Source organism: Xyrauchen texanus, chromosome 7 (genome assembly GCF_025860055.1).
Source record: "Xyrauchen texanus isolate HMW12.3.18 chromosome 7, RBS_HiC_50CHRs, whole genome shotgun sequence".
NCBI lineage: Eukaryota > Metazoa > Chordata > Actinopteri > Cypriniformes > Catostomidae > Xyrauchen > Xyrauchen texanus.
In genome coordinates this window covers 27,213,938-27,226,620 of record NC_068282.1, presented here as the reverse complement: position 1 = coordinate 27,226,620, position 12,683 = coordinate 27,213,938, and the positions used below count along the sequence as shown (strand labels likewise).

General features: G+C 37.9%; 2 protein-coding genes across 4 annotated transcripts in view; both read left to right on the top strand.

Moving 5' to 3' along the window:
- LOC127646818 (sushi, nidogen and EGF-like domain-containing protein 1) overlaps positions 1-6,573 on the top strand; it is a 52,705-nt gene extending 46,132 nt beyond the window's left edge. For both annotated transcript variants that reach the window (XM_052130721.1, XM_052130722.1), the window contains exons 22-31: positions 1,325-1,437; positions 1,514-1,792; positions 1,889-2,021; positions 2,114-2,196; positions 4,615-4,713; positions 5,123-5,239; positions 5,528-5,615; positions 5,726-5,805; positions 6,017-6,047; positions 6,129-6,573. In XM_052130721.1, coding sequence (XP_051986681.1) covers positions 1,325-1,437; positions 1,514-1,792; positions 1,889-2,021; positions 2,114-2,196; positions 4,615-4,713; positions 5,123-5,239; positions 5,528-5,615; positions 5,726-5,805; positions 6,017-6,042 — 1,018 coding nt within the window. In that variant the 3' untranslated portion in view covers positions 6,043-6,047; positions 6,129-6,573. The remainder of the gene's footprint in view (positions 1-1,324; positions 1,438-1,513; positions 1,793-1,888; positions 2,022-2,113; positions 2,197-4,614; positions 4,714-5,122; positions 5,240-5,527; positions 5,616-5,725; positions 5,806-6,016; positions 6,048-6,128) is intronic.
- Positions 6,574-8,642: 2,069 nt separating this feature from the next.
- Positions 8,643-12,683, top strand: part of LOC127646821 (tyrosine-protein kinase RYK-like) — an 87,881-nt gene continuing 83,840 nt past the window's right edge. For both annotated transcript variants that reach the window (XM_052130726.1, XM_052130724.1), the window contains exon 1: positions 8,643-9,317. In XM_052130726.1, coding sequence (XP_051986686.1) covers positions 9,095-9,317 — 223 coding nt within the window. In that variant the 5' untranslated portion in view covers positions 8,643-9,094. The remainder of the gene's footprint in view (positions 9,318-12,683) is intronic.

The window sequence follows — 12,683 nt, the reverse complement described above, 5'->3', positions numbered from 1 at the left end:
GTGAGGAAATCATTTCAGAAGAGCAGGTAATAATTAACATTTTCTGAAAGATTAACCCTAATAAGAGAGTTTTTCTAAATGGGAAAACACTCATGCCAGTGTGGGTACTGGAGCTGTTGCTATGGTTACATATGTGGCCATGAGGTGTTTTAATGGCCAGGTGTCACAAACTGAACGTGAACTTTCAATCCATGTGAAACTGAAGCTCAAACACACTAATTCCAAAATATAACAGGGGAATTCAATCTTCAATATTTTTAGCTGTATTGAGTTTAAAGTTATCTATTTAGGATGCCACTTTTTGTAATGATTTAGCATGCTGACCACGCAGTGCATATCCATGTACAGTAGTTACTATCAGTGAGTAAACTTTGAAAAGTTGCATCTTAAATCATCCTCTTTATTTAAAGCATTGTTCTGTACAAATTCATTGCATTCATCATTTGTATTTGTAAGGTTGTGGAGAGTATTATTTAGAGTTTGTTGCCAATTCTTTATGTTGGGGTGTCTGACAGACAATTAAATGCTTTAATAAACTGACGCTGAAGAAAAACTATTTAATGCCATTAAATGAACACATCAGTGTAGTAATATTGAAAATGTTTCAGTAGTTTGTTGCTTTATTCAATGCATGTATCTGTATTTTGAGATAAAGCAGAAATTAGACTGACAAATTAGACAATTAAGTATGATAAAATGATAATAATAATAATAATAATAATAATAATAATAATAACAACAACAGAAAAAAGGAAATAAGAAATTCATTAATCTGAATGGTTGCATTGTAGAACTGGGCAGGGTTGCACCAGCTGTGTAAGTTAGGATGTAAAGTTTACACTAAGGGCTTAGTATCTACTAGATCGTTTGTAACTAAATCAGTGTTTAATTTGGTTGTACCACCTGTTCTTAAGGCAAGACTTAACTAGTAGGTAAGCTCTCCGTAAAGTGATGCGTAATCGCATAATATGACGTTTACTTGTATTGATCCAATAAAAAGCCTTCAAATGTGACACAGAAGTGATAAAAAGCCGGGAACTTCAATTTGATCGTGTTACGGTTGATCATTAAATGTTTAAATTAAATGTAAATTAAATATTTAGTTTATACATAGGGTTTAATGGTGCAATGCTCAAATATTTAGTAGTGTGTTAATTGTGACTTAGTGCCCATTTATGCCACAACTAGGCTAAGTTTTAACTTGCGTATAGCTGGTGCAACCAGCCCCTGATGTCCTTTGAAAACATAGTCCCATATTCATAGAGGGTTAAAATCTGAAAATGAAAAATACATATTTTACTGATTAGTTGTATGTAACCCACAGCACATTACTCCCAGGTCAGATGTACACAGTAGACGTGGTTACACAAAGTGGATTGCGTCCCGAAGACCTGCCATCAACCAGCAAATCTGCTGGCCCACTCCACTTCTGGACCAGTGAGTATCTCTCCAGATCTTTGTTACAAACTCAAACATCTCTGTCACAACACCATTTTCCTGTGCTCTCCATTAGGGCCCCTCCCCCCTCAGAACCTTTCACTTGCCCAAATCACCACCACTTCTGCACGGGTGACCTGGGACCGTCATCCTCGGAGCCTTCCTGATGGATTTGTGGTCAATGTTACTCGAGGCCTCAGCACCCGTAGCCGCTACCTGCCAGATGGAAGTTTAGGGATGTATACCCTACAAGACCTTGTTCCAGGACAGCATTATCGGCTAGCACTGACTGCTGTACGCAAAACAGGCCAGGACCACATTCTGAGTGTCCCTCAACACTTAGCTTTCACCACCCGTGAGTTGGTAACATTTAAGGTCACAGCTCATCCTCAAATTTTTTATATGTTGTCGCTGTCCGTTGTGACATGTCTCTGTAACCTGCATTGCACAGTATCTCTTGTGAAGAACCAAAGTAGAGGTGACAGACCTCACAGAGAACGAGACTACCAAGTGTGGCCCACCTTGACGCAAATTCAAGATGGGGGCACAGCTGATAACACAGAACTCGTAGAAGAGCCAGTAAGGTAGAATACTTTACAGCTCAACCAAAATGATGGATGTGATGATAAGGAGTAATTTGTTCAATAACCAGTTCTGTGCATATATTTTTTCACAGATATACAGAGCTTATTGATGGTAGGGGGAGGATTACAGCCAGATTTACCAACCGTCCACATAAAACCATCAGACATCACAAAAGTCAGTAATAATTGCACAGATAATTCTTTAACTAGTAGGCTAATACTATTGTATTTAAGTTTACTTTTTCACTCTGAAATGATAATTGCCTCACATTTGTGCCATTCCAAATCTGTACGACATTCTTCCATCGAACACAAAAGGAGTTTTTTCAGAGAATGTTCATACTGTTAAAGTAATGAAAGTAAGTGAGGACTGGTGATGTTGAGCTACCAAATACCGAATATATATATATATATATTAGGGCTGTCAATCAATTAAAAAAATAATTAATACTTAGAACACATCTTGAGGTCCCTTAGTGCGAATTTGCCCTCCATCAAATGTTTTGAATGCAACAAATGTTTGTTTTGTGCTGTCTGCTGGATGGTCGTTTTTTTTCACTGTATAAACTACGCATTGCCACACAGCTGAAATTTCAATTACTGCCATCTGGAGTAAACAGGTGGTATTACAAGCTTGCATTTCTCAGGAATCTTCCTTATTACAGTCCGGGGGCATTGCGGTTAATTGCGTACATTTTTTTAACGTGTTATTTTTAATAAAATTAATCGCAATGCCCTTGGACCGTAATAAGGAAGATTCCTGAGAAATGCAAGCTTGTAATACCACCTGTTAATATATTAATTAATATGTTAATTTTAATTAATTAATATATATATTACACACACACACACACACACACACACATATATATATTATAATAATATAAGGAAGATTCCTGAGAAATGCAAGCTTGTAGTATCACCTGTATACTCCAGAGGGCAGTAAGAGAAACTTCAGCTGTATGAGCAATGCACAGTGCATATTCACAGTGCATATTCAATGCACTTGAATATCTGGACAAACTGACAGCAATAATGCCAAGGATCTGAAAAGCTGTCATTGCTGCATGTGAAGGAATTTTTGATGATATTATAAGGCCATTCTAACTTCTCATATTATAAGGCCAGTGCTTGTCTACATCAATGTCTCATAATCACATGCAGAAGATCAGATACAAACCTAATAAATATTAACAAGGATTAATTGGACATTCAGACAAAATTGGCAATCATATATGTGAAAATAAATATCCTTTTCTCTAGTGTTCTGTACTTCTATTTCTGCTCTAACTTTGTACTATTCTGCCCTGTGTCTGAAATTGCATACTGTCAGAGTATGTATTGTATTTGATCACTTTTTTTTTTTTTTTAAAGTATGTCGTTTTTGGCCGGTAAACAGTATGTTCTTTTAGGTGTGCATGCGAGTAGTAGGAATAGATTCTGGACATACTTCATCTGGTGACATGGATATAGACCCGTGAACCATATATATGGCATAAAAACAACTGCAAAAATAGTCAACTCTGATTTTGTTAAACAAACACTATTTATGCAAAAAGAACAACATTCCTGGTATATAAACTCACCTGCCACTTTATTAGGAACACCTGTACACCTACATATTCATGCAATTATCTAGTAAGCTAATCATTTGGCAGCTGTGCAATGCATTTAATCGTGCATATATGGGCCAGGAGCTTCAATTAATGTTCACATCAACCATCAGAATTGAGAAATATAAAATATTTCAGTGATTTCAGACAGACAGGCTACTGTAATTTAGATAACCCCTCTGCACAATTGGAGTGAGCAGAATAGCATCTCAGAATGCACAATATGTCAAACCTTGAGGCGAATGGGCTACAACAGCAGAAGACCATGTCGGGGTCCAATGCGGAGTCTGCAGTGGGCACACAGTTAAAAACTGGCAAAAACAAAAAAGGTTGGTCTGATGAATCTTCATTTCTGCTGAGGTTCACAGATAGTAGGCCCACTGCAGCCTCAGCTTTCTGTTCTTAGCTGACAGAAGTTGAACCTGATATGGTCTGCTGTTGTAGCCCATCCGCTTCAAGTTTCGACATGTTGTGCATTCTGAGGTGCTATTCTGCATACTGCAATTGTATAGAGACCCGTATCTGGCACATGATTGACTGATTAATCACATAAATAAGTAGGTGTGCAGGTGTACCTAATAAAATTTTCAGCGAGTGTATAGCACTTACAGTTAAAAAGATCCACCTGTCTCGTTGATCACTGCCGTACCTTAAAATCCAGCATTTTGAACGAGACGTCTCCTCAGCTCCCAAGGGATTACGGGATCGTAAAGTGTTGATCTATATATCAGAATCTCACCAGAAATAGTAGGTCATTGGGGTATTTCTCACTTATTGTTGTATGAATACTGAGGATTCGGACATACTACTCCTTTGGCATACTGGTTTTGGCATACTATTGAAATTTGGTATTGCAGCACTGTTAATATTGTTTGTTCCTTATGATCAATCACTTATATTTGTATGTCTGCTAAATTAATAAATATAAATGTGTGTCATTTGTCTTGATCCTTACCTGGCTGCTGTGTTTTCTTAAACAGATCCTGAACCTCCAATCAAATTAGAAAAGATAGAAGAAACCACCAATAAGATAAGTCTAGCTCTGGAAATCGCTGAAGAAGTGACAAACAGTAAATCTGGTATGTGATCTTAAAATAAAGTTGAAAAAAATCTTTAGGAAGGGTATTTGTGGTATTTGGAGCAGGAAAGTGAGTTTTTACATAGTTGGTGGTATTGCTACTCTAATCTATCCCATCTGAGAGGGGGACTGAGGCATTTCCTTTTTTTAAATTCTATTGCATCTATTCTGAATAATTTGCAGCATGACAGTAACCATAACAACCACACAATAATCTATGAGCAATATGTTATATTTCAACTTAAAATATAGTGATCTGTGGTTGTTTATAATTGTGTGTTGTTGATGTGCATGTGATTATGGTATTTGGGAGCAGTTAAAGGAACACGAACAAGCAAGAGCTTTAAGCTTGACCATATTTGTTTGTATTCAAAACCATTACTAAAACCATTTTATTTTACTAATTTCAGAGTCATCCAAAGACTGCAGAACTCAGCCCTGCCAAAATGGTGGGACGTGTGTGCAGATCAACGAATCATTGAGCTGCAACTGTACAACTGGTTTCAAGGGCAGACGTTGTGAGCTATGTCAGTATGATCATAGCTGTACATTCACAAGCATGCATGCATGAATAAACATCTATGTTGTCAATTACTAACAAAGCAATGTTGAATTAAACTCTTGGCAATCAAACACATTTCATCAGTGTTATCCACATTTTATTTCCCATTTAGACATCTGAATCTGTATTTTAGCATGTAATTTGAAAAAGTTGTGCATTAATCTGAAAATAGATTCTAATATTCCATGATCATCCCTAAATGAATATGATCTTCATTCAACTTGGCCTTTCCTTATTTCCTTGTTGCATACAGATTGCCAGCGAGTGCCTCACCCATGTACTCGCCTTTTCTCTGAGACAAAGAGTGTGCCAGTGTGGGAGGAAGGTGTCTGCCATTATTTGTAAGTGTCTGTCTTCTGTCTGGCAATAATCCAGCCATTTAAGAGGCAGGTCTTTTCCTCTGTTTTGTTCTTATCAAATCTATTAATTGCTTACCTGTTTTCACCCTCAGGTACAAAAGAACATATAAAGTTCAGCAGGATGTTTGTTTTAGAGAGATCTGTGAGCCTTTGCTGCCTAAGAAAACTCTAAGTAAGTACAACATATACAAACTAGATTCTGTCCACTCTATTTTCACTGTGGGTATATATTTGTCCAATGAAAATGAGGTGTTAGGTGGCTTGACAAACAGGGAGAGTCTATTAATGTATATGTAATGTTAATCATAGTGTGTAGCTGATAGATTGCTGTATTGCTGCTGTGGATATGAGTTGAACATAAATTGTCTCCTGTCTCTCATAAGGCAGAAGAACTCGAAGACAACAATGATAGTGGTGGGTATATTTTCTGTCACTGTAAACAAAATCACTTTATGTCATACTTCATGTGTTATAAATTATTTTATTTTATTTTAGGAGGCTGAATCAATTAAGACTTTGGGGAGTAATGGATTCTTTCAGTCTTAATTTAAATGAGGATGCATTCCCATCAATATTGACCCATTTTTTCATCACTGGTCATCTTTCATTGTCTACACTGTCCTATGGACGTTTTTACAGCTCCAGTTCTTCCATACAATTTTGCAAATTACCTGCATCAGATAGCATACCTCAAATGTAAATATTTTTGATATATTGGCATGTAGTGGCCATCAAGTCCCTCAGGGTATTTTTCAGAATTTTGCACCCTTTTTTTGTCCTGTTCCATCTACCAAACCTGCAAGTCCTCTTCATTTAACCATCTGAACTGATTTAGGCCTTTTCCTCACAACAAGAGTAAACCAAAATACTGGAAAAATGCCACACCATTGTTTCTGTTTGTGTAAAACAAAACTCTCATCTTGCTACAATGTAAATAGTGTTTATAGTCTTTTTTTATGTTGTTGAATATTTTAATAAAAAATTTTAAAACTTCATGTTCTCTCCATCTTTTTAGAGAGTTTTTTTTTTTTTTTACTTGAAAACAAATAAAGCTTGGTGGATTGCAGTGTGAGGATTTTATATAAACTCAGTAAAAAAAAAGAAACATCCCTTTTTCAGGACACTATTTAAGATAATTTTGTAAAAATTCAAAATAACTTTACAGAACTTTATTGTAAAGGGTTTAAGCAATGCTTTTCATGCTTGTTCAATGAACCATAAACAATTAATGACCATGCACCTGTGGAACAGTCGTTAAGACACTAACAGCTTACAGACGGTAGGCAATTAATGTCACAGTTGTAAAAACTTAGGACACTAAAGAGACCTTTACTGACTCTGAAAAACACCATAAGAAAGATGCCAAGGGTCCCTGCTCATCTGCGTGAACGTGCCTTAGGCATGCTGCATGGAGGCATGAGGACTGCAGATGTGGCCAGGGCAATAAATTGCAATGTCTGTATTGTGAGACACCTAAGAACACTACAGGGAGACAGGAAGGACAGCTGATCATCCTCGAGTGGCAGACCACATGTCACAACACCTGCACAGGATTAGTACATCACACGAATATCACACCTGTGGGACAGGTATAGGATGGCAACAACAACTGCCCAAGTTAGACCAGGAATGCACAATCCCTCCATCAGTGTTCAGACTGTCCAAAATAGAGAGAGACTGGACGGAGGGCTTATAGGCCTGTTGTAAGGCAGATCCTTACCAGATATCACAGGCAACAACGTCGTCTATGGGCACAAACCCACCTTCGTTGGACCAGACAGGACTGGCAAAACGTTCTCTTCACTGACGAGTCATGGTTTGTGTTACCAGGGGTGATTGTCGGACTCACGTTTATCATCAAATGAATGAGCCTGAGGCCTGTACTCTGGAGCAGGATCGATTGGAGATGGAGGGTCCGTCATGGTCTGGGTTGGTGTGTTACAGCATAATCGGACTGACCTTGTTGTCATTGCAGGCAATCTCAATGCTGTGCTTTACATGGAGGACATCCTCCTCCCTCATGTGGTACCCTTCCTGCAGGCTCATCCTGACATGACCCTCCAGCATGACAATGCCAACAGCCAAAGTGCTCTTTCTGTGCATGATTTCCTGCAAGACAGGAATGTCCTTGTTCTGCCATAGCCAGAGAAGAGCTCGGATCTCAATCCCATTTAGCATGTCTGGGACCTGTTGGATCGGATGGTGAAGGCTAGTCACATGTCTATGAATCTTGTTCAGTTTTTGTTCTTTTATGTTCATAGAAATAGTTACACATGTTAAGATTGCTGAAAATAAAAGCAGTTGAACGTGAGAGGACATTTTATTTTTTGTGAGATATATATGCAGGGAACATACACTTCACTGGTCGGCTTTCTTGTGTTCAAAGAATGAGTTTAATTTTTCACATTTTAAAACGTTAGACTTTAAATCACCACAAGATGTCCCTATTTTAACAGAAAAAGGCAAGGGTGCCTCCCTTCATCAAGCAAAGTTTCCTGAGATTTTTTTTATCTGGTTTTGGATCATAGCCTACCCTCTAAACTCAAAGGTTGCAATGCAATGTAAGCAATGACGAACAAGACGGACACTGATATCAAATTCCTGCAAAGTACCTAAAACCTAGTTGCTTGGACTGCAGTTAGTAGGCTACTTATACCACCATGTCACCATAGAAAGGTCTTATAAATGGTAAAAGGGACCAAAGTTTACAACGAACCTTCTCTGTATATTACAATCAAGGAAACAAGCTGGTGTTGACACGTCCAAGATGTTATTCTTAGGTAGTGCTTAGAGACTAAATAAAAGGTAAACCTAAATTATAAAAGCATTGTATATGTGATACATCTATGTAATTTATATTATGTGTATAACCATTTCAGATATGTTTCAAACTAATAATAACTTAATAGTTCTCGACACCCTCCAATAGGCTAATTAGAGACAGTACAACATAGCAATATTCGTATCTAACACACAGCTCCACTCCAGGTACGAGCCCGACCGTGCGTGCGCGCACTGGTTGTAATTGACAACCCCCCTAACGGCCCCCTTCCTTCAATGAAAACTGAGACTGCGGGGGAAATACTATGAAAGGAAAGAGCTATAGGATACTTTTAATGGGTTGTTTGTTTGGGATAGTATTTGTGGCGTGTCCCCTGACTTTTTAAAGAAATAAACAGACAGGAGTTTAATACAGCCCAGCTGTTTCACAGGCCCCGCTCGCGCCCGTGTGGTCGCTGATATTGAGCGCGAGCTAACCGAAGTTAGCTGGACGGCTATCGGCGATCGAGGGGGACAAACCGGGAAAGTAGACGGGAGGAGAGGGGTCGAGAGAGAGCGCCGTTGTCATCATCAAACTTAGTAGTATGTCGCCCTCGGGAAGTAACTCAAGCTTTGGATGAGGTTCCGTGCCGGCTTCGATCGCAGATAGTTTGTTTTTTTTGACGCGACACTAGGCTGTGATGTTTGAGCAGTCGCGGGGCTCCGGTGGTTGCGCGACGGCGGTGGCGGTGTCCCCGGGTTGGCCGCATACGGTGCTGTGGAGTATAGAGGTTTTCTTTCTCCTCCTGGTCCTCGAAGGGGTCCGATGCCTCGCTAACCCGAGCAGTGCGCCGGGCATAAACAATAACAATAGACCGAACGTGAACGTGTTCATGAGCGAAGAAGAGGTGAAAAAACTCCTGGGTATGTATACTTTATAATCTTGTTTGCTTAAACTTATTCTGGCTTTGGCGCAAAGCTACTAAACGTATCCAAAAGTTTTGCTTCGCGTAGGAATGTTCTGTCACTCTACAAACAAACTGAATTGCTTCTAAAGTGACTACAATATAACCTTGGAAGTTGTTTAGTGTACACAATTAGTACCATAAGTAAATCAAAGTTCTTGAAACATGCTGAAACATTTCTGTGTTGTTGTCGGTTAGCTCTCTCCGCATGTTAGCTTTGATATTTAGGCCAAACAAAATATGCACTGTCCTTGTAATCTCTAAATAGACAAGTTATGTTGGTAGAAATGCGCTAAGAAATAGGCTTGAAAAGATCAAACACACACTTTGAAATTAGTTTGTGTCCTATTACACGTCCAGGGTGCTATTTTCCAGAAATAATAATAATAAAAACTTGATGCATGTAATTAGGGTTGCTAAGTGTTTTATATTATTAATATTATTATTATAAATGAGCTTTAATCAATCCTATCCTGATTGTGTTTGTATCACACAAATGCTTGTGGCTGTTTTGAGTCATTCATCCTGCTTGAGGTGTCTCAGAATCGTTGTCAGATATGTTCTAATTAAATTTATTTTCTGTTTAGTGCAAGGTTAATTTAGCCCTGCGCCAGTTTAGTTCAGTAAACACTTATTTTAAATGCATATATTTTTTTTTTGTGTGCTTTTTATTTTTAAGTGTGGTTTATACTCTCATTACTCTAATAAAATGGGTATGATTAAGATGAAGTATGCCTAAAACATAAATACCGCATTTGCACAGATATTTAAAGTCTTCTTCCAAGAGCCAAACCAAGTGTTTGAACCAAGTGTACTTTGCATAATTGTATTAATTATTTGTACTGTAGTTGTTATGAGTAACCCATTGTAATGTTTAAATTCAGGGTGGGCTTTTGTTTCAGCACCACTGTAATTAATGCCGTGAGAATTGATTAGTGATTGTTAATTGCTGGGTATTTATGGCTGAGCCTGTAACCAGTCATTATCATTTCTAATGTCACAGTGTAGTTAAATGAAAAGGTTGGGGGGGCTGGAGCATCAATTTCCTGCTGGAAAGAGGAGGCAGAGGCAAGGACATTTGGGAGCAGCCTTGTTTGAACTTGTTTTGAGGGGTTCACCCATTCAGCTCACATTTTCTGTGAGACTTAAAACAAAAATTAAATGTGGCATTTATGAAAAGTGATGCAAATGCTGTAGCATTTTGCCTGAATGTTGCCTTGGTTCAAATTAAGCAGGAGCCTACATACTGTACATGCCTCTGAATTTGAATGATTGGTGGCCAAAATGCAGTCACTGAAAACTAGGTGACATAAAACTGATTTGCAAGTCATTTGACTAGAACTTCAGTTGCATCCAGGTATTAACGTAATGAAATCTACAAGATTGCTTTGGGTTTGCACGGGTTATAGGGTGGTAACAGCTAGTGGTTGAGCTCTGGTTTTTTTTTTTTTTTTTTGTGGCCAAGACTGATATCTAGGGAACAAGTAGCTGATTGTCTATAAATGTATATTTAATCATATGCAAGTTCATACATCGATTCTGCTTAAAAAGCAGACAACGTGTGCGGTCATGTAAATGCCTTCAAGGACTATTCCGGTTTCAATATACAAGTTAAGTCGACTGCATTTGTGGCATAATATTGATAACCACAAAAAGATATTTTGACATGCCCCTTCTTTAAAAAAAAAAGCAAAAATCTGTTAGTGAGGCACTTATAATTGAATGAGGCCAATCCGTAAACTTTAAAATAATGTATAGCCACAAGACGTAAACAATATTAACGTTAACATGACTTTAGTGTGATAAAATCGCTTGCTAACCTTTTCTGTCTAAAGTTATAGCCAATTTTACAACTTCGTTGCCATGTAACAATTGTGAAAATTATGATTTAAACAACATAACAGCTCAAATAATAAGTTTGAAATGAAGAATTAATGTAAGTGATTTTATAAATTTATAAGCTTCACATTTTTGCCTTTACACCCTCCAAAAATTGGCCTAATTCACTTCCATTGTATGTGCCTCACTGTAACCTAGATTTTTTGGGGGGACGAAATGATTTTTTTTATGGTAATCAATATTATGCCACAAATGCTATCGATTTTGATGAACTTTAAACAACTTTGCTTTATCTGCTTAAACAATGGTTTGAGCAAAAAACTATTACCTTTACTGGCATTCTGATGGCTAATTCAATGTCTGCATGTGGTGTGCACATGCATCTTTACATTTTGACTTCAAAAGCAGAGAATAAATATATGATTTCAAGTCTCATGTAAATGTAGTTTTCCTGCATTGTCGTTTTTTATTTTGGTAATTATAAGTATATTAGTGTGTATGTAAACAAACTCTATGGCTAAGAATAGTTTTACATACATTAACAACTGCCCAAGTTAGACCAGGAATGCACAATCCCCCCATCAGTGCTCAGACTGTCCGCAATAGGTTGAGAGAGGCTGGACTGGCAGGTCCTTACCAGACATCACCGGCAACAACTTCGCCTATGGGCACAAACCCACCTTCGCTGGACCAGACAGCATTTACAAACTCATGTGAATGCAGTTTTTCTGTGTTGTCGTTTTTTATTTTGGTCATTTTAAGTATATTAGTTTGCATGTAAACAAACTCTATGAGTAAGATTAGTTTTACATCCTGTTTAGACACCGTTTACACCTTGTATTGAGATGTGGCACTAAATACAGGTCCAGACAGGGTCTAAATGTTAAACAAATGTGGCCAAAAACGCACGTGACATCGCCGCATTTGAGGTGTAAATGCTAATTTGTCTTGAATGCGTCCTGACAGCAGTGAAGCGCCACCCCTCATCTGTCAATCAAACGCTGTGCTAAAAAAAAAAAAAAAAACTTCAAACTTCACAGATCTTCTTCACTGTGTCTTATATCAACACAAATGTGAGAGATGAACACCTGAAGCTCCTTTAATACAGGTAATCTGCTAAAATAACAGATAATTCTGCTCAATGTTTGTGTTTCGATAAAATTTCAGCTGCATCTGGAAGAAATAGTGTGCTGTTTTTATCTCATATTCTTTCTTTTCTTACTTTATTGTTCTTTAATGTTATGCAATGTCACACACTGACATAGTGAATGATGTATGTCATCAGGAAACAAGAGACCCTCACCTCTAAATCTGATCACAAGTGGTCACAGTAGATGCATTTAAGTGACCAGGTGTAAACAGTGATGTGTTTTATCTGACCAAGTGATCGGATCACCCGAGATACATCTTAATACCATGTACAAACAGGGTCTTACACTGAAATTTGTTCCGTCCATGTTTTGATCGTGTGTGCATTATATATTGT